The sequence below is a fragment of the Columba livia genome, chromosome 16, assembly GCF_036013475.1.
Source record: "Columba livia isolate bColLiv1 breed racing homer chromosome 16, bColLiv1.pat.W.v2, whole genome shotgun sequence".
Lineage (NCBI taxonomy): Eukaryota > Metazoa > Chordata > Aves > Columbiformes > Columbidae > Columba > Columba livia.
The window spans coordinates 2,118,300-2,138,264 of record NC_088617.1 but is presented as its reverse complement, the minus strand read 5'-3'; the positions used below and the strand labels follow the sequence as shown (position 1 = coordinate 2,138,264).

Below are 19,965 nucleotides of genomic sequence, written 5' to 3'. Positions count from 1 at the left end.
CCCTTCTTCAGGGTGGGATGAGATGCGTGTGGACCTGCTGGGGGGGATCCAGGGGTAGGTACCACATCTTGCTGGCTGCTCCTTGGGTGTCACAGGTTGGAAATCAGACCAGCTCTCAATCACTGGTGCCAAAGTTTGTAAATGAGTCGGGATTATAGCTGCGAGGTGGGAGCTGGGCGTTGGGTGACACGCTCAGAGATGCTCCATCAGGCCGTTTGTCCGTTAGCAAAGCCCCGGTTCACAGCTGGTGTCCCAACTCCTGCCAGAATTAGCAGTAGGAGCTTAAGGGCTTTGGTTTACTGAGAGCTGGAAAAACACAGATGAGGCCCCTTGGGTTTCCAAGAACGTGCATGCAAACGCTGTCGTTCCTGTGGACCGAGGAATTGCTTCCTCCATTTCCACGTGATCTTCTTCCTGACAAGCTGCAGGCATGCAGGGTGCAACTATCTTACCTGCCATGAGGGGTGGCAACTGAAATTCCCTGGCCAGGAGCAGTGGGGAGAGCAGAGAGCTTCTGGAGCCATGCACCAACAAGTGCGATGGGGATGCTGGTGGTATCTTCCTCTGTTTTCCACATCTCCTATGTCCATGTGTGGGTCTCCTCCCTGACATGTGCATCTTGCTCAGAGCCGTGTTTTGGTGTTGTAGCTCATGTCCCCTGGAGCTCCAGCAGGAGACTGCCGGGCTGGTACCCGGGCTCCAGCTGGGTAGAAGCTGCAGCCAGATGCACATACCCCTTGTGCTCCACAAAAAGATAGAAGTTTTATCTGATTTCTCCAGCAAGGATTGGAAAATCATGCTGGGCTGCAGTAGGGTGCTGCCTTGTGCCATCTCTGCTTAAAAATCAGGGATTTGAGGCTTTATGGCAAAAATAAAGCCCTAACCCAAGCAGCCGGTATCACCCGCCCTGCTGTGCAGATCAGAGGGCAGCGTGCAGGGACCCTGTGAAGGTGGCCCTGGCTGCGGCAGCTTCCCTCCCCTCGGCTATGGGTGAATCAGACTCATCAGAGGTGACTTATTTCCTAGGACTCACCCAAACGGCTGCAAATGAATATTTTTTTTAATATATTCATCGGAGCTGAGTAAAACCTGGTGCTTTTTTAAAGAGAAATGAGCTTTTTTTGGGGATGTGGGAGGGTTTTGGTGACGTTTTGGCACGGGGCAGGCGTGCGTGGTGCTACTACGCCCGTGTGATGCGCGCTGGGTTTCGGGGCTTCCCAGCAGAGCTGTTGTGAGCACGTCACAGCCCTCCGTAGTGGTGCCAGCTCACATTGCATCTTGCCTTGGCTGCCATAATAAAATGTACATATTTAAGCACACTTCACCCATTTCTCTTTGCAACCCGGATTTTTGCAAGGCTCTACCTTCCTCCTGTTGCTCTGGGCACAGGGAGCTGATGTTCCCTCTTGCCCATGCTCTCAATTTTATGCACCTGCTGTGACCCTCCTGTAAATGGGTTATTTCAAGCGTTCCTCCAAAGAGTGCGGGTTGGCAGCCCAGTGAAGGAGGAGGCATCTCGGGTGTCCTTGCCCTGTCTGGCTGTTGCTGAGGCGTTTGGTGGGGAGCAGTTCCCGGCCCTGCTCAGCGGGCTGGAAAATGTGAGATGCGATACGGCAGCAGCTGTGGAGGGACAGGCAGACAAAGAGTGGGCACAGGAGAGGGTTTGGAGCAAGGGGAGGGGGTGATGCCTGCAAACCCTCTGCTCTCCCGGGGAAGGGACTTCGGTGAGAGCCACGTAACACCAGCAGCACCGTCCTGCCTGCCCCCTCCTGCTTCCTGCGTCACCCGGCGTCCCTTGGGGTTTGCGTGTATTTCCCAGCCCTGTGGTGAAACACAGTGAGTGGGTGGATGCCTCATTTTCCCCCAAGGCAGCTGGGGACCTGTGTGTGCCACCAGTGAGGGCTCGCTGTGAGCATCCCGTGGGGACACCCGGGGCTGTGTGAGCGACCTGGAGGTTGCGTCTGGGCAGCCTGGTCAGTGCTGGCTCCCAGCTCTGCTGCTGCCCAGATGCTTCCAGGCCACGGGGACACGTACTGTGCCCGGGGTCCAAGTAACTGCAGGCAGAGCCGGGGCACAGGGCTCTGCCGTGTGTCACCACATCAGCAGACACCCTGGCAGGGGCTTTGCAGCTTTTTGCTGTTTCGGATGCTGCACGAGGCGGGTTGCGCTGCGGAGAGCCCCCAGCTGTTTGCCTGTTAATTTATGGGGGCAGGTGTAAAGCTGGGAAATGTTGATTTTTCCCTCGCCGACGTGCTGTGCTCTGTGCCGAGCAGGAGCTGGCATGCCGGCCAGGACAGGGCGCAGCGGGCTGCAGCGTGCAGGCTGCTATGCCGAGCTCCAGCCTGACATGGAGGGAAGGATGGCTGGTGTTTACTGCCAGAGATGGGCCAGAGCCACTGTTAATGCACTTAAAGAAACCCCTGTGTGTGACACAACTGTCCCTTACCCATCCTGTGACTCATTGCACCCCAGCATGGGCTTGGGGTAAGCTGGGTTTACTGGGACCCCCTCACTGGCAGCGGACAGACCTGTGCACCCTGAGCAATTTCCTTCAGAAAACCCCTTTGATTTTATTTTTTTCCCTAGCACATTCTAGCACAATTCCCTCTGCTGCCTGGCTGGTGCTCAGAGTTAATTGAAAGCTGCTGCTTTTGTCCTGTAATCTCCGAGGAAGTGATGCTTGTTGCTCCTGGATGGTAATCCCTGTCTTCGCTCGGGGGATCGCAGGCTCTCTCGCGGGCACACGCGCCGCCAGCGCGGCCCCGAGCTCCACACAAAGGCATCGATGCAAAACATCCAGGCAGCTTCCACCCTTTCTCCTCCGTTGCATCTTGCACTGAGGTTTGGGGTGCTGGTGGAGGCTGCGAATGCGGGCAGGGCTCTGCGCCCCTGGGCAGGCGGCTGCTGCTTGGCTGCGCCCCAGAGCCCGGGGCTGCCAAGCTGAGGGTGTTTGTGCCGTCAGCAGCACGACAGCCAGCCATGGAGTTATTTGCATGATCCTGTTTTGTATCCGTCGCTGCTTTCTGCTTCTAAAAGATAGCGGATCCTGCTGAGGAGCTGTGAGCATTGCACAGCGCGAATTCCCTGCTCTGGGCTGAGCTTGCTGCATTCTTGCAGGCGCCTAAGCCAGCGTGTAACTCCCCTTGGGCAGGAAAACCGAGGGTTTAACTGTTCTGCTGCAAGCCGTGACAGGTCTGATCTGCATTTTGAGCTGTGCTCTGCCATTTCCACTGGTCCCCCTCCTGCCATGCCAGCGTTCAGGGCAGCGTTCAGGTCTTGCCTGTCCTGGAGGAGCTGATGTCCTGCAAGTGGGTGTGTGGACACAGCTGTAGCTGTTACCTTCTCCTGCTCTGAAAATGCATGTTTTTCTTTCCTGAACTGGAACCAGGCAGTTTGCATCCCATCTTGCTGGTTCTTATTTGCCTTAATAATCTCCCCAGGGAGAGACAGCATCTCCAAGGCTTGCACAGAACAGGTTGAAGGTGTCTGTTGTCTCTTGGGTTCCTCCATCAAGTGTAACACAAGTGGGCTCTTTGCTTCTGCATCCCTTGTGCATTGACTTATGCAGTCTCCCCAGACTATAGATCCTCAGTGTCTTTTTCAAGACAGGTGACTTCTAGTGCAAAACCACCATGAAATCTTTGCTGCTGCAGTGATGGGGTGAGCATGAATGCAGTGGAGGAGAATTCCGGAGGATGGAAGGTTAAGCAGCCCATGGGGGCTGAGAGGCTGTGACTTCATGCAGGCATGGGCGCCTTTTTTTTACAAGACAAGTGGCCAAGCCTGTCAGTTGTGTTGAAAAGAAGTCATTTATCTTGTCCTCCATATTGCCCACCTTGTCTCCATTTCACACTTCATTTAGCATCCTTTACGGTGCTTCATGCTTGCAATGCCACCCCTGAATTTTGGATGTTTCTAGGGGGTTCCTCACCATTCTGCTCTCAGCTTTATCCAAATGGATTTTTTCCTTTGATTTTGCTAAGTTGGGCTTCAACACCAGAAAATGTGCAAAGGGCTGTCTTGGACCCCAGAAGCCAGCTGGGGATCTCCGCACACCACGGCTGCCTCCAGCACTGCAGGGCTGTTCTGCCATGGCAGCCCGGCCATGGAGGGGCTCAGTTTTGCTGTCCTAAGCTCTCTTCCAGTTTGCTGGCATTTTGCTGCTCTCTGACCCTAATCCAGCTACTAGGGCTTAGCGGCACGGCTTGCCTCCCAGGGCCATGCTTGGGGCGGGCTGTGTGGCTGCAGCTACTCGAGGGGTTTATTGACATTGTGGGGTGCAGGCAAATTCCTGCTGCTTTCCAGCCCCCCCAGTGCCAGCCCTGCTGCAAACCCCCCATCCCGCTCCCAGGGGAGCACCCAGCCAAGGAGCAGCTCTGGGCTGTGTGGCTGGGCTTTGCCCAAGCAGCAAGTCATGCCGGACACAGCCTCCTCCTGAAATGATGGTTGCTACAACCTGAGGTATAAACAAGCAGGAGCTCTTAGCACAGCAAGCCCAGGCTTCCTTCCAGCAAACGCAAGGTTTGGCTGGGTTTTTTTCCAAGGTCCCTGCTCCCTGCCCTGCTCAGCTGCTGCCTGGGGAAGCCGCATGGCAAATGATATCGGGTATGGTCAGCACTGGAGCAGGACACAGGCAGCCCCACCTGCCTCTGCAATCATGTTCAAGCCATGATTCGTGTGACTTTGGTGGCGAAAGGCTGTTTTCCACCACCCTGTTGCAAAATGCCTGCTCGCCTGTGATGCACAATGCACATTTTCCCATGAAAGCTCCCAAGGAATAGATCCCATCAAACCTGCTCGCACAGCTCCCTGGGCTGGTTTGGCTTCTGAGGGTTTCACTGGTGTCCCCAGGGCCGTGGCACTGCCATATGGGGTGGGCAGTGCTGGCAGGGGGTTTCCATCAGGTTCGTTGTTCCAAGGTGCATCGCAGCCATCACAGGACTGTCTGCCAGTGTGTGCAGTTCGTCCCTGGGGGCTTCACACCTGAGTTGTCCGGGGGATGTTTCTGCAGTGATGCCCCTTCAGGGGACAGTCTCTGGGTGTCCCTAGGATGTCCCACTGCCCATCTCGGTTCCTGTGCATCTCTTGTGCTCAAGCCCCGTGGGCAAGAAGCGAAGCAGTGGAGGGTGGCAGGACACTGGTGGCCGTGGTGCCACCAGCTCCAGCAGCCTGGGCTGGGAGATAATCTGGGATTGTCTAATTGACGTTCCTTATTTATCACGTAGTGCTTCAAGCCAACAGTGAGTGACTGTGACTGGTCCCCGCAGCTGCTGCCCCCCCCCCCGCTCTCTTCCTTCAGGCTCAGCTTTGCCTTTCGGGGGAATTCTTGCAGCTGGGGCTTTGTCCGGGCTGGGCGAGCGCAGCAGCGAGTGTGCCAGTGCCTGGCAGAGCCGGCACGGTGCCGCTGGCTCGGGCTGTGGGTCGCTGTCACGGGCGGTGTTGTGAGCAGAGGGGTCCTGTCCCCCTCTGCCTGGGGTGAATCGGGGCTCTGCGGCCCCGCTGCCTGCAACAGCCACATCCTCATCTTGTCCCTTCCCGCGCCATGCAGCAGCGTGAGCCCCTCGTCTCTCAAATGGCTGTGGCGTTTGGCAGCAATGGGAGGTGCTTGGTGCTGGGGTGTTTTAGCAGGAACGCGGGTGCTCAGTCCCTTCCCCGGAGAGTGCTGGGTCCTGGGGTTCTTGTTGAGGAGGAGAACAGTGGGTGCAATGGCTGGAGTGTTTGCTTTCAGGGTTTGGGTTGAGACCATATTCATGGGGATCTGAAAAGAGCTTTGGGCAGCACAGCCTGTTGCCAGGGACCAGAGGGGACAGTCCTTGAGCATCCCTGGTGACCGCAGCCCAGTGCTGGATGGGGAGGTGCCACTGGGGTTGTTGCAGGGGGTCCCACAGCATCCTTTTGCTGCAGACCCGGAGGAGGCTTTGGGTGGGTGCTGATGCCAGCGGGTCATCACCCCCAGCCCTGCTGTGACAGTGACACCACAGCCCCGCACCGGAGGCCTGGCTGGGCTGGGGGAGGTTTGTCACTGTGAAAGCTGATGGGACCAGGAAGGGGTGGGATGAGGACCCAGCCCAGCGATGGCTGCTTGGTGGCAAAACGAGGGGCAACTTCTGGTCCTCAGTGCTGGTGGCATCTCCTCCATGGCCCTGTATTGGCTCCCCTGTCCTTGCCTGCCATCTCCTCCTTCCCTCGCCTGCCTCCCTGACACATCTTTTCCAAAGATGACCTACATTTTTCTCGCCGCGGCTGCCGGCTGTGCTGCTGCTGCAGCGAATCCTCTCCCTCCACCAGCTTCCTTTTTCTTTCACCACATATATCGATAGGTGCCCATGTTGGCTGTTCCCCCCGGGTGGCTGGCTTGCTGGTAGGTGATGGCGCCCAGCTCATTCTGCACCCTTTTCCTGCAGAGATGGGGCTTGACTTGAAGAGTTTAAGGTCTGTGAAAATGGCTTGTGGGATGGAGGAGTGCAGGAGAACCATGGTGGGGAGAGATCCCAGGGGGAAGAGAGGGGAGAGCAAGCTGCAAGGTCCATCCCCTCTAATGTGCATCTCCCCACAGGATGAGATCGAGGAGCTGCGCGCTGAGATGCTGGAGATGAGGGACGTCTACATGGAGGAGGATGTCTACCAGCTGCAGGAGCTCCGGCAGCAGCTGGACCAGGCCAGCAAGACCTGCCGCATCCTGCAGTACCGGCTGCGCAAGGCCGAGCGCCGCAGCCTGCGCGTGGCACAGACGGGCCAGGTGGACAGCGAGCTCATCCACAGCCTCGAGCAGGACGTCAAGGTGAGGCTGGGAGGGCAGCGTCCCCATCCGGGCAGTCCCCAGGTCCCCCAGAGTGATTTTGGTGAGATGTCAACATGGTGGCTGGTAAGGCAGGAGGGACTGGCAGGGGACGTTGAGGTGCAGGGAGCTCCATGCGGCTGTGTGGTTGATGGGGTGCAGCCCCTTGATGGGAGCGCCACGATTCCCTACTAGAATTATAGGATCATTCTGGTTGGAAAAGACCCTCAAGATCATCAAGTCCAACTATTAACCCAACACTGTCACTAACCCATGTTAGGGCTGGGGGTCCGATCTCCTTCCCAAACCACCCAACAGCCCCCAGCTTGTGGTGCTGCTGCCAAAACCACCTCTGTCCAGCTTCTCCCTTTCTGGGAAAAAAAGCGCAGCCCATCCTTGCAGGGGACAGGAGCCCATCCCCATGGCCTGAGCCCCCCCAGCCCTGCAGCGGGGTTTGCTGCTGCCTCCACAGCACTGGTACCCCAGGCTGGGCAGGGGACCAGGCGGATTGCGGACAGTTTTTCCCTTCATGCTGTTAAGCTCCCTTTATGCTGAGGGCCCCTTCTTTGCAGGGATCTGGAGAGGGGGGATCTGGGCACCCTTCACCCTGGGCCCAGCTGCCTTTTTCTTCTGTAACTCGATGCAGCAGCTCGCCTTTCTCCCCGCCAGCACAGCTGCTGCCTGCAGTGAATGCTGCCTGCTCTGGTGCTCCCCAATGGCTTTTCCAGCCTTTTAGGGGCTTTTCCAGACTCACAGTGTGGGCAAAACATACTAAAAGGTGACGAGCACCCTGCAGCATCATGTTAGTGCTGGGAAGTTAGGGCTTGCACAGGGGATGGGGATGCAGGGCAGCCTTGCAGCTGGTGAAGGGGGAATAATAGTTGCAGCACACGATCAAGGGGGCACACACAGGGGCCAGGGTGTCACCCAGCACAGTGGCTGCTCCACAGGGTCTCAGTAACAGCCTGATGACCCCTGCATGAGGACTGCAGTGCTCAAGCACTGCAGTCCCAACCCTGTGCACGTTGTACCCAGCCTGATGACAGCCCCATTGTGTCCCCAGGTGGCCAAGGATGTCTCTGTGCGGCTCCACAATGAGCTGGAGGTGGTGGAGAAGAAGAGGATCAGGCTGGAGGAGGAGAACGAGGACCTACGCCAGCGGCTCATTGAGACGGAGCTGGCCAAGCAGGTGGTGCAGAATGAGATGGACAAACTCCGAGAGGTGAGGAGGACATGGGAGTGGGCACCGGGAAGCGTCCCCAAGGCTCTGCTTGTAGCAGGTGTCCTGGCCATGCCCTGTGGGATCCTCCATCCCTGCTCGCGTCGCTGAAACCCAAACCCTGCTGCAGATGCTTGCGAAACCTGAGCAGCGCTTGCCCTTGGCAAGGCGTGTTTCATCCCACCCTGCGTGCATGGGGTGGTTCTGCGCTATCCCGGGGGGGGCTCTGAGATTTCCCCCCTGCACTAGAGCAGCTTTTTGTGTCCTCAGCCGCTCACTCAGCCTGGCCACCTGAGCCACGCATGACCAAAGCTCTGCACGCTGTGCAGAGTCCGCCGTATCCCTGACACAGTGCCCAGTGCTGGCTGCATCCTGACCACGTGCTGCTGGTTCCAATGGGGCTGAGCTGCCAGGCTGCATGGCAGCGATGTCCCAGCAATGTCCTGGTGATATCCTGGCGATGCTCCAGTGGTGCTGCAGAGCTGGACGGGTGCACAATCCCATCTGTGTCCTGGAAAGCCATGTGCCACACATGTACCCATACACACAGGGCCAGGGTGTTCTGTGCCACACTGGGCTTGGGACCAGCTCCCAGCCAGGAGCGATGTCATCCTTGGTGACAGGAAAGGCATCCTGGTGACAGTGTGAGCTTGTGATCCATTGCAGCACTTGTAACCCACTTCCCTACTGCCCGGGATGCCTTTGGTCCCTGGGGAGCCTGGGGAAGCATCACTGGCTGAGCCGCAGGGCAGTGTATGAGAGGAGACGTGCCATGGCAGAGCTCGGTCTCTGCTGTCACCAAGGACGGGGACACGGCACAGGGCGGGGTGTCTCTGCCACCAGTAGCAGCACAGGGCTTGGCAGGTTAATGCCAGCTCTGGGCAAACCACAGGACATGGCCACACTGCACCCGTCCCCTCTGCAGCCACCTTCTCACAAAGGTGGCACTGAGCAGTGTCACCACAGACAGGGTGTCTTGTCCCTGCTCTGCGCGGCCTCCGCTAACAGGCGTGAAATGGGTTTCCCTGCAGCCAGCGAGCGCGGCCTGAATAACAAATGGCAGCAGCGGGAGCTGAGCTCTCACGCTTGAAAAATAAGCCGAGAAAATGGTTGCGTGGTCAGTGCGTGGGGAGACCCGAGCACCAGCTGCTGCTCTGCCCTGGCCAGAGAGCGTGGGATGGATCTGGCCCTTCTCTGCAGCTGCTTGAGCCCAAAGGGGACACTGGGACCTGGCACAGCTCGGAGCACAGCTCCCTGAGCCTGGGGATGGTGTGTCCCCAGGCTAGCAAGGGCATTGGGGTTACTGGCTGATTGCAGAGTGCTAATTAGACAAATGAGTGAGTTAACAACCCTCCTCCACCTCCTCCCTCCTGCTGGAGGGCGCAGAGTGTGGCAGAGCTTGTTAGCAGCCAAGCACAGGGAGGCTGCGCAGGGCTGGGCTCAACCCTCAGGGCTGATTGTTTCTCCCTTCCAAGAGGTTTTTCCCCATAATTGGATAATTGTCAGGATGGGCAGATCAGCCCCAAAGGTACATGTGCATTTGCTCCTCCAGCTCTACCCGGTTGCAGTATCTCCTGAGGGGCAGGAGAAATGTGGGACCAGTCCAGGTACCCTGTGCCAAGGCTGCCACATGGAGCTCAGCTGCCATGGGACTCTGAGGCACAGGCACCGCAAGGGATGCATCCAAGGTGGGACGATGCCAGCCCACATCTGAACCAGGGTGCTGTGCTTGGGGCTGCTCGGGGCCATTGCAGCCCCGGTCCCCAGCGCAGCAGGGGTGAGGGACGTTGCCGTGGCACAGCCAGCCCCAGGGAGAGGCTCTGCAGCAGCTCCAGCAATGGTCATGGCCTTAATAGGAAAGCCTGGAGCCCAGCACCTTGGCACAGGCAGCAGCTTACATTTCACAGCTGCTTTCTTTGGCTGCTGGGCCTCAGCGCCAGCTTGGAAATAGGTCCAGGGCGGCCGCGTGGATCAGCTGGTGCTCACCGAGGGCTGCATGGATGTTTTTGAGGGTTTCCTCCCAGCTCCCCTTCTCAGATAACTGGTCCTGCTCTGGGCACCCACTTTTTTCCACCCTTCTAGTCTCTCTTATCAGCCTGCCCCTCTCCCAATTGTCCTTGCTAGCCTGGAGACTGTCCCTTGTGTCCCCAGAGACCCTGAAGGCAGACTCAGACTCCTGGTGAGAAGGCCTCCCCATAGCTGAGGGACCACGTTCCTTCCTTGGGGAGGAGGTGATGGGGAACATCATCGTCTGCTGTTCCCACACTGGGATGCCCAACAGCCATCCCTTGGCCTGGGGGTTGGATTCCTGGCTCCATCCAGCCCATACAGGCCCGTGACTCAGCCTCTCCACGGCTGCTTTCCTGCTCGCTCGCTCGCTGCTTGCTTGCCTGCAGGGGAAATTTCTGGTCAAACCCCATGATATGATGCTCGCCAGACACCCAAAGCAGGGAGCCTCAGACCACCAGGGCTGTGTCGTTTCTCCTGGCATTGATGTCTGTCTGCGCTGGGTCTGTCTGTCCTTGCTGGGGTGCATTGCCATTGCTGCAGGTAATGACTCTCTCTTCTCTTTGCAGAATTCCCTGAAGAAGCGGGGGTCTCGCTCCATCGGGAAGACCGAGAAGAAGCCGTCAGTGCAGGTATCAGCACCGCACGTCCGGGACACGCCGTGGTGGCGCTCTGGCACCCCAGGTCTTGGTGCCAGGATTAAATCTGGGCATGGCAGCACCATCCCCTCGCAGGGCTTTCCTGCCTTTCAGAGATCCTGCACAAGGGAGGGATTGATGTGCTGGGCCACCCTCATTGTCCTTAACTGATCCCTTGTCTCATTTATCAATGGAGCATCAGTGGCTGGTGGCTTTAACCCTTTGCGTGTGGACTGCAGTAAGGACTTGAAAGACTTGGGCTTTTACATCTCAAAGCTGCTCCTGCCCTTGGGTTGTAGCTGTTGCAGCCGATGTCCCTCCTACCTGTGCCAACAGCTCAGCTCAAGGATGGCCTGGGAGCCCTGTGGGGTTTGGGGGAGCTGAGGGTCCCCGGGGGGATGTTTCGAGGCCGAGCTGTCCCTACCCGTGCCAGGGTGCTGGGGCAGCACCGGGAAGGGGGATTTGCCGGATTTCAGCTGTCACTTGCTGTTGGGCTGAGCTGCTGTGACTTGCTAATGCTGTTACCGGGGCTTGGAGGGGCAGAGCTGCTGTTGCAGGAATAGAAATGCAAGTGTTTTAATGCTGGAAAAATCCTCTTTCAATGGCAAAAGACCTAAAAGATTTAATTTGGAGAGTGGATCTGCTCCCCCAAAGCTGGGGCAGGGATAGAGACACCCATGTAGACACTCCTGCCTTGTGAGAGCATCCCATGGTGGGGACCCTGAGGGTTTTTGGGTGACCTGTGTCATTGCCAGCACAACCCACCCACGGGACACAGATCCGCAGGCCCTTAAAGACTTTCAATTTCAGTCTTTTATTTATCATCTCCCTTTAACTCCATCCTTGAGAGCCCTTTCAGGCTCCCAGAGTCCTGCCCCAAAAGAGCAGATTGTGACTTTGCACCTGCACCCAGCTGTGCCACAAGCCCAGGGGGCTCTCCGGGAGCCCCCCCATCACCACCCTTCCCCAGGCTGAAACACAGCCCTTCCTCTGCCTCCTCCCAGTGCAGGAAACAACCCCCAGCCCTGGGCAGCACTAAAACCCCCTCTACTTCCCACCCTGCTATGGAGCTGAAACTCCTCACCCTGAGGACAAGGGGCTGGATGCAGCCCCATCTCTGCAGTGGGACCAAAGCTCCAGGAAGGAGCTGGCACTGCAAAGCAAACCCGGAGCTTCCCCGGCTGCAAACGCTGGGTGCCCGCCCTGTGCTCCCTCTGCCGCGCAGCCGTGGCTGGGTGGCCCTGCGGGCACGGATGCTTGTGACTCATTGGTGGCTTCCTGGGCCCCTTTCCTGCCCAGCCGCACTTGGCGAGCGTTGGCGCTCCCCGAAAATGGAGCTGGGGCAGAGCTGGGGTGGACAGACCCACTGCTGAGGTCTGTCCTCGAGGTCTGCCCTCAACCCCAGGAGCACTCGAGGTGGTCTTGGGGACACGTGTGTCCCTCCAGAGATGCCAAGGGGCAGAAGGACATGCCGAGCTGCTGCTGCTTTTTTTTTTTTCCCTAGAAAAACAGGAACTGAGGTCATGTCTGCCCTGGCGGGGAGAGCTGCGGGCGCCAGCCCTCCCCTAATCTCCACAGCTAATTAGGGGGAGCACAGCTTTAATGCTCCTTAGCGAGGCCGCGTCTCCGTGCACAAGCGCCGAAGAGCTGCAGGCTGGTCCATGTGGTCATGGCGGGGTGTTTGGGGAATGAAACGGCACCCCAGATTCGCAGGACACCCCCTCCCACATTGCCCCCAACCTCAATATAAGCAGCTTGGGAAGTCTGCAGAGTAAATGGCTGCTGTGGGGCTTAGGGGAGGTGAGTGTGGAGGGGGACCTGGGGGATCGGAGCATCCAAAGTGGGGGACAGCTTGTTTCTGCCAGCCAAGGGAACTGGAAAGGGGATGAGTTCAGCCAAGCTGACGGTTCCCAGGGCCAGCAGCCGCCTGGCCAAAGGGCTCGGCCCCCGCCAGCACCAGATGGGGCTCCAGTGGGTGCTGTGGGACGAGGATCCCAGACCAGCAGGTCCCCTCCTGGCAGCACCGTGCCAGAGCTGGGAGCACTCGAGTGACCCTGTGCCATGGGAAGCCACAAGCTGGACGTCAGGAAATCCTGGTCCTCCGTCCAAAAAGCTTTCCGAAGCAGATAAACGGTCTCGCTGGGCAAATAGCCAAGATCCTTGCTTCTAAATTTAAAAAATGAAACAAAAAGCATGGAGAACAGTCCTAAGAAGCAAAGGGGCTCATGAAGGGACTGGTGCGGTGATACAGGCGGTTTGCCTGGGTTTTCTGTCACCTGGTGAGGTGGTGGCAGCAAGGATCACTGCTGGCCGAGAGCGCAGACTTCAGGAGGTTTCCAGCTGATACTGCTGCTTCTCCACCCCATGTTGGAGTGTTTGGGCCGAGCAAGGGGAGCAGAGCCCCAGCAGGGGGGCTGCAGCTGCAGCAGCCCAGTTGTTTCAGCACTTGCCAGCTTTTGGGAGGAAACCTTCTTGGTGGCTTTTATTTTCCTGCACGGAGTCTGACAGCTTGCCTTCCCCCTCGGGCTGTAATGGGGCTGGGCTGGCTCCCCCCAGCCCTGGCAGTGGCCTGATGTCCCTCCTGGGGCCAGAGCCATGGGCCTCCTCTCCTGAGCACCCTGCCCTGTCTTCAGGATCTCCCTGAAAGCCTCCAGGGGGCAGGGGCTGCAGCTCTACTGGGATCACCGGGGTTGGGGGGCAGCATGTCCCCAGGGTCACTCAGAGCTGCCATAGAATCATAGAATAGTTGGGTTTGAAGGGACCTTCCCAGCTCCCCAGTGCCCCCCTGCCATGAGCAGGGACATCTTCACCAGCTCAGGTTGCTCAGAGCCCGTCCAGCCTGGCCTGGGATGTCTCCAGGGATGGTTCATCCACCACCTCTCTGGCCAACCTGGGCCAGGCTCTCACCAGCCTCAGGGCAACAATTTCTTCCTCATGTCCAACCTAAATCTGCCCTCCTTTAGTTTAAAACCATCACCCCTTGTCCTATTGCAACAGGCTCTGCTAAAAAGTCTGTCCCCATCTTTCTTATCAGCCCCTTTTAAGTATGTAAAGTCCACAAAAAGGTCTCCCCGGAGCTTCTCTTCTCCAGCTGAACACCCCAGCTCTCTCAGCCTGTCCCCCAGCAAAGCTGTTCCAGCCTCAGATCATTTTTCTGGCCCCTCTGCAGCAGCTCCATGTGTGTCCTGTGCTGAGGACCCAGAGCTGGACCAGCACTGCAGGGGGGTCTCACCAGAGTGGGGCAGAGGGACAGGATCCCCCCCAAACCTGCTGCTCACGCTGCTGGGGATGCTGCCCAGAATACAATTGACCTTCTGGGCTGCAGGCACACAATTCTTGGGAGCATGATTCTAACACCTGCACCCTCCTGGTCCCCAGGAGGACAGCGCGGACCTGAAGTGCCAGCTGCATTTCGCCAAGGAGGAGTCAGCCCTGATGTGCAAGAAGCTGACCAAGCTGGCCAAGGAGAACGATGGCATGAAGGAGGAACTGCTGAAGTACAGGTCCTTGTACGGAGACCTCGACAGCTCCCTCTCCGTGGAGGAGCTGGCTGACTCTCCCCACTCCCGGGAGGCCGAGCTGAAGGTCCATCTCAAGCTGGTGGAGGAGGAAGCCAACATCCTCAGCCGGAGGATAGTGGAGCTGGAGGTGGAAAACCGTGGGCTGCGGGCAGAGATGGATGACATGAAAGGCCAGGGGGACAGAGAGCTGCCGGGGCAGGACACACGGTTCCTGGCAGGCATCTCGGGCTGTGGGGACGCAGGGGACACGGTGGCGGAGCTGCGCCGGCACCTGCAGTTCGTGGAGGAAGAGGCCGAGCTGCTGAGGCGCTCGCTGCTGGAGCTGGAGGACCAGAACAAGCTCCTGCTGAACGAGCTGTCCAAGTACAAGTCAGACCACGAGCTGGACGTGACGCTGTCAGAGGACAGCTGTTCGGTGGTCAGCGAGCCCTCGCAGGAGGAGCTGGCCACGGCCAAGGTGCAGATCAGCGAGCTGAGCGGCAAGGTGAAGAAGCTGCAGTATGAGAACCGCGTGCTGCTCTCCAACCTCCAGCGCTGCGACCTGGCCTCCTGCCAGACCACCCGGCCCATGCTGGAGACTGACGCCGAGGCTGGCGACTCGGCACAGTGTGTCCCCACCACCGGCTGGAGAGGCGGGATGGGCAGCAGCGAAGCCGACGGGCAGGACAGGGTGCCTGGAGGTGGGAAGGTGCCCGATGGTCCCACCAAGCTTCTCAAGGCCAAGGACTGGGAGACCTTGCTAGGCATCCGGGACCAGGCGGCGCTTGTCAGCAAAGCGATTGACGTCTTGATTTCGGATGCCAATGGCTTCAGCTCCGGCCTGAAGGCGTGCTTGGACAACGAGTGTGTGGGGACACTGCTGGGCGAGGCGGTGGGTAGCAGTGGCGAGGGCCCCAGCGATGCCAAGCTGATGAACGTGCTTCTCATGCGGCTGGGTGTGCTGCAGCAGGACCTGGGCTGCTTCACCAGGAAGGTGGACAACCTCACCAGTGGCCTCAAGGAGCACATGGACTCTTTCCCCTTTCCCAGCCCTGGCAGCCATGACACCACCAAAGAGGGGCTGCAGAAGGAAAATGCCTCCGACTTCCAGGTACGGGCTTCTTCCCATGTCCCCTGCAGCAGCCGCCGCTTTATTTGCTGCCCCATTTCCTCACGCTTTAACGGAGCAAAACCCCAACCTCTTAACTTAACCTCCCTCCTGCCTCTCCAGAGCAAACCCCAAACTAACACCTCGCTGCATGCCAGTGGCACCGGGGACAAGGTAGGACTCTGCTCCAACAGAGTGTGCCCAGGGCAGGAGATGGTGGCTCGGGCTGGGGGCTGTTTTGGGTGCAACCCCACCTTAGCAGGGGCTGAGGCTCCGGTTGCTCTCTCCCAGCTCAGCCCAGTGACCCTGGCTCAGAAGCTTTTTGTTTATTGGGGATGATCTGGGTGAGAGGAGAGCAGCATGCAGCCCAAATTGCGGGGACATCGGTTGCAAGAAACCTCAGCCCGCAGTGGTACCCAGGCAGGTAATTTGGAGAGCAAAACCTCCAAGGCAAGTCTGCATCCGATGGGGAGCACCTTTGGTGCAGCGGAGAGCAGCTCATGCTCTGCCATCCCCGTCTCCAGGGGCTCAGCTGATGCTGGGGACCAGAGATGTTGATGGAGGTTGGATCTGAGGGCTCAAGCCCCTTTCTGGAGCACACTCGCTTGTTCAGAGTCCTATTTTCCTGCATGTGGTCCCACCAGCCCCAGGTCTCAGTCTCCCCCAGTCACTGCATGGCACCGTAACTGGTGTTTGCACATTTTTTCCCTCTTTCTCTCTTTTTTTCCCCTTTCCCCAAACAATCCAGGCCACGTGTCTCCTCATCCTGTGTTTCCTTTTGGTTTCCGCATTGTCTCCCGCCATGGTGATGAAGCTCCTTCTCCTCCTCATCCTTTTTGTTGTCTTGTAGTTCTTTACTGTTTCGGAGACCCATTGTTTTGTTTTCTGGCTTTTTTTTCTTCCCGCTCTTTTGGTTTGTTCTCATTAACTTGCCCACGCATGCAGCAGCCTGATTTTAGGGACGCCGACCCTTACCGCATCCCCCACGCCAAGGACACGGACACTGTGCAGCCCCGGAGCTACAAAACCTGCCGGCCAGAGGAGAATGACTCCTACGCCACCGAGGTACGATGTGGGCAGGGAGCTGTGTCCCCTTGGCCAGCAGGGTTGGGGAAAGGGCTGCAGGAACGGGGATGTTCCTCTGAGAGCTGGGGACAAGGGAATCCACATTGGGGAGGGACATGGGGAGCCTGGCACAGCTCACTGTCCCCATCCTGTCCCCATTGCAGATGAAGGAGCTGCAGCTGGTGCTGTCAGAGGCCAATGAGAGCCTGCGGGGACTGCAGGAGCAGCTCTCCCAGGAGAGGCAGCTGAGGAAGGACGAGGTGGACAACTTCTCGCAGAAGATCTGCCAGGTAAGCTGTAGCAGCCCTGATCCCTGGGACATGGGTGTCCCTGTGCCCATGGCCGTGCCACCTCCAGCTCCAGGCTGACGGCCCACTTGAGGACCCAGGTGTCATGTGGGATCACACACAGTGTGTCCCATCTTCAAAGAGCGTGGAGGCTGAGCACACGGCTCTTTGCCTATGGGTGTGCAGCCGTGCAGAGCTTCCACCCGTGGTGATGCCTCGCTGTCCCCACTGTTCCCATCACACTGCCAGGGCGTTGCAGCTCCCCAGGCCTGTTAAATACAGGGCTGGCACCAGGCTCAGCCCAGCCGCTGGGGCTGTGGCACCACATCCTGGAGCCCGCGCATCTCTCCACAGCTGAAGGAGGATCACCAGAAAGCGCTGCTGCGGCGGGAGTTCGAGCTGCAGAGCCTGAACCTGCAGAGGCGGCTGGAGCAGAAGTTCTGGAGCCAGGAGAAGAACCTGCTGGTGCAGGAGTCACAGCAGTTCAGGCAGAGCTTCCTCCTGCTCTTCATGAAGCTTAAGTGGTTCCTCAAGCGCTGGCGCCAGGGCAAGATGGTGCACAGCGAGGGCGAGGACTTTTTGGAGGTACTGTGAGCTGGGGGGCTCCTGCCTTGGCTGCTGTGGAGGGGGAACCATGCTGCTGGGCATCCACGGGCTGTCCCTTGTGCCTCCATGTCCCATGCCAGGGCTGCTTGGGTGTCCCCAATCCCTGGCCTTGGGCTGTGAGTCTGCTCATCACCCCATCCACGCTGTCTCTTGCAGGTGAACAGCATGAAGGAGCTGTACCTGCTGCTGGAGGAGGAGGAGCTCGCCCCCCAGCAGCAGGCAGACAACAAGACGTGCAGCAGGGACACCTGGACCCCCAACACGGTGAGTGGCGTCCCCACGAGCCAAGGAGTGGGCAGGATCAGCCCCCACCATGGCTGCATGGGATGGGGTGGATGCTTCTCCCAGGGTGCGTGGCCAGGAGGGGACATTCCCTGCTGACATGTCACCCCCAGGGGTGGTCCCCTGACCCAGTGGCACCCCCGGTCACTCACCCTGGGGGTGGGCAGCCTGCGGGGCTGGGATGCAGAGAAGGCAGCTCCTACGGGGTCCCACCCCATTTGGTCACCCCCGGCTCCCTCCGCTTACCCCCGATCCCCCAGCAGCCCAACGAGTGCATCAAGACACTGGCGGACATGAAGGTGACCCTGAAGGAGCTGTGCACGGAGCTGCGGGAGGAGCGGCGCGGTGCCAGCGAGCTGCAGCAGCAGTTCACCAAAGCCAAGGCCGCCTGGGAGATGGAGCGTGCCGAGCTCAAGTGCCACATCGCCCAGGTGGGAGCCATGGGCACCCTGCGGGCTGGTGGGGACGTGGGGCTGGCTGGGGGGCTGCTGGCACCGTATGCCCAGTGCTGGCGGTTGGGCAGGGCTGCGAGGCAGGATGGCACGGTGGGAATCTCAATGAGCAGCTGCTCCGGCAGGCGAGTTTCTATAGCAACGGGGCTGGCATGAAAATCTGACTGTGGCGCAGCAGAGGATGCTCTTTATTCCTCTGCTGGTTTTTCTGGGGCGGGCGGGATGATACCGGGGCTCAGCATCCCTCCCTGGGGTCACAGCACGGGTGGGTGCGCTGCACCCCAGCCATGCTGTGAGAGGAATATATGGCTGTGGCGATGGCAGGAGTTGGAGGCAGAGCAGCCACAGCACTGGGGATGCTGCTGCCCACAGAAGCAGTCCCATCGCTCTGTGGTGAGGAGGGGTTTCAGCTCCCTCACACTGTGCTGGCAGCAACCCATGGCCACACAACAGCTCCACTCCCCGGTGCGGGTGCCAGCACCACCCAGGCAGGATTTCCTTGGGCAGAGCTCAGTGGTGGTCCCTGTTTCCCCTCTCTTCCCCCAAAAAGTGAGCAGCATCTGAATCCCAGTTCCAGGTGCCAGTGGGAGCAGCATCTCCTGCTCCGGCAGCCCTGGGGCGATGCTGCACCTCTCCAGGAGCCAGGTCCAGCAGGCAGAGCTCAGCCGAGCAGGCAGGATGTTCAGCCCGTGTCCCACTGGGTGAGCGGCTGCCGGGCCGTCTGACGTGACATGGCTGGAAGCCAGCGCTGGCTGCAGCTTGGCTGTGCCCATGGGCAAGCCATGCTGTGTGACATGGCTTTGGGGACACACTCGTTGCCCAGCCTGGACCCGCACTGGGAGCTGGGATGCCCACAGCTTTGCCCCTTTGCTGAGGATGTCCAGCGCCGTGCTGGAGCCATGGGGACCCCACAGCCACCAACATGTCCCCACAGCTGGAGTCAAAGGCGGGCAAAGGGATCACGGAGCGTGCGCTGCCGGACTGGAAGGTGGCATTGAAGAGGGAGCGTGAGGAGCACCAGCATCTTCTAGCGGAGTCCTACAGTGCTGTCATGGACCTCACCAAGCAGCTGCAGATCAGTGAGAAGAACTGGAACCAGGAGAAGGTGGAGCTGCTGGCCCGCTTCAAGGAGGAGCAGCAGCAGGCAGAGCAGCAAGCAAAGGACCTGCAGAACAAAATCAACCAGGTATGATGTCCCCTCATCGTGAATGTGTCCTCCAGCCTCTGCCGCTTGCCTCCCTGTGCGTGCATTAAGAGCATGGAAACACTCTTGGAACACACACCAGGGGCAAGCAGCAAATGCTTTTTCTTGCCCAGAGGGGCATGTGTTGCACACGTTGAGTGACCAACACATTCTCCAGTTGCAGAAGGGAGCCAGCCCATGGGCATTGAAGCACTCTGAAATGGAGAAGCATGGCAGCAACTGGAAAGAGGTGGGCAGGAAAAGGCGGAGGGCTCTTGGGGTACTCACTAGGCTCAGGTCTGTGCTAAGGATTAGATGGTAGGTGATGTGAACCTCAAATAACACCCCTTGAATCAGGGACTGGGAGAAGGAGAGGATGGAGAGTGTGGGTGAACCCCAAACGCTTCAGTGGGGTTATAAAAAGTTGATTTAAATTGGATGTGGTCACCATGAGCCCCATGTAGCCCTGGGGATGGGATGCTGGGCCTAGGGTAGGTGGCAGTGTGGGAGGGGAGTAGGGTGCATTCCTTGCTCCAGCCCAGCTGGGCACTTTGGTCCCGTGCTTGCTGATGCCAGAGCTTTCTTCTGTGTCCTCTTAGGCTCTCAATGAAAAAATCACAGACAAAGAGACAATCTCTGAAGCAGAAGCCAAGGGAACCAACCTCAAAAGGTGGGTGCACTGGTGCCTGCATGGGCCCCAGGGCAGGGAGGAGGCTGCACGGGGCTGTCCCCAGGCTTGGCAGCTGAGGGAGGATGCAGCAATGGTCCAGGGTTGTCCTGGAGGCCAAGGGCTCCCATGAGGAGCCCAGGAAGGTCCTGTCGGGTGGGAGCAGGGTGTCT

The 19,965-nt window shown here is 58.8% G+C and overlaps 1 protein-coding gene across 5 annotated transcripts in view; it reads left to right on the top strand.

Annotated features, from left to right (window-relative positions):
- MTCL2 (microtubule crosslinking factor 2) overlaps positions 1 to 19,965 on the top strand; it is a 28,802-nt gene that overhangs the window by 2,121 nt on the left and 6,716 nt on the right. Inside the window, exons 2-13 of one of the 5 annotated variants that reach the window (XM_065031853.1) lie at positions 6,557 to 6,781; positions 7,842 to 8,000; positions 10,574 to 10,636; positions 14,021 to 15,253; positions 16,199 to 16,315; positions 16,480 to 16,605; positions 16,957 to 17,187; positions 17,365 to 17,472; positions 17,751 to 17,921; positions 18,877 to 19,128; positions 19,304 to 19,375; positions 19,725 to 19,795. In XM_065031853.1, the coding sequence (XP_064887925.1) occupies positions 6,557 to 6,781; positions 7,842 to 8,000; positions 10,574 to 10,636; positions 14,021 to 15,253; positions 16,199 to 16,315; positions 16,480 to 16,605; positions 16,957 to 17,187; positions 17,365 to 17,472; positions 17,751 to 17,921; positions 18,877 to 19,128; positions 19,304 to 19,375; positions 19,725 to 19,795 (2,828 nt within the window). Of the gene's footprint in view, positions 1 to 6,556; positions 6,782 to 7,841; positions 8,001 to 10,573; positions 10,637 to 14,020; positions 15,254 to 16,195; positions 16,316 to 16,479; positions 16,606 to 16,956; positions 17,188 to 17,364; positions 17,473 to 17,750; positions 17,922 to 18,876; positions 19,129 to 19,303; positions 19,376 to 19,724; positions 19,796 to 19,965 lie in introns of all 5 variants that reach the window. The other 4 variants (XM_065031855.1, XM_065031852.1, XM_065031851.1 and 1 more) reach the window with 4 other exon arrangements.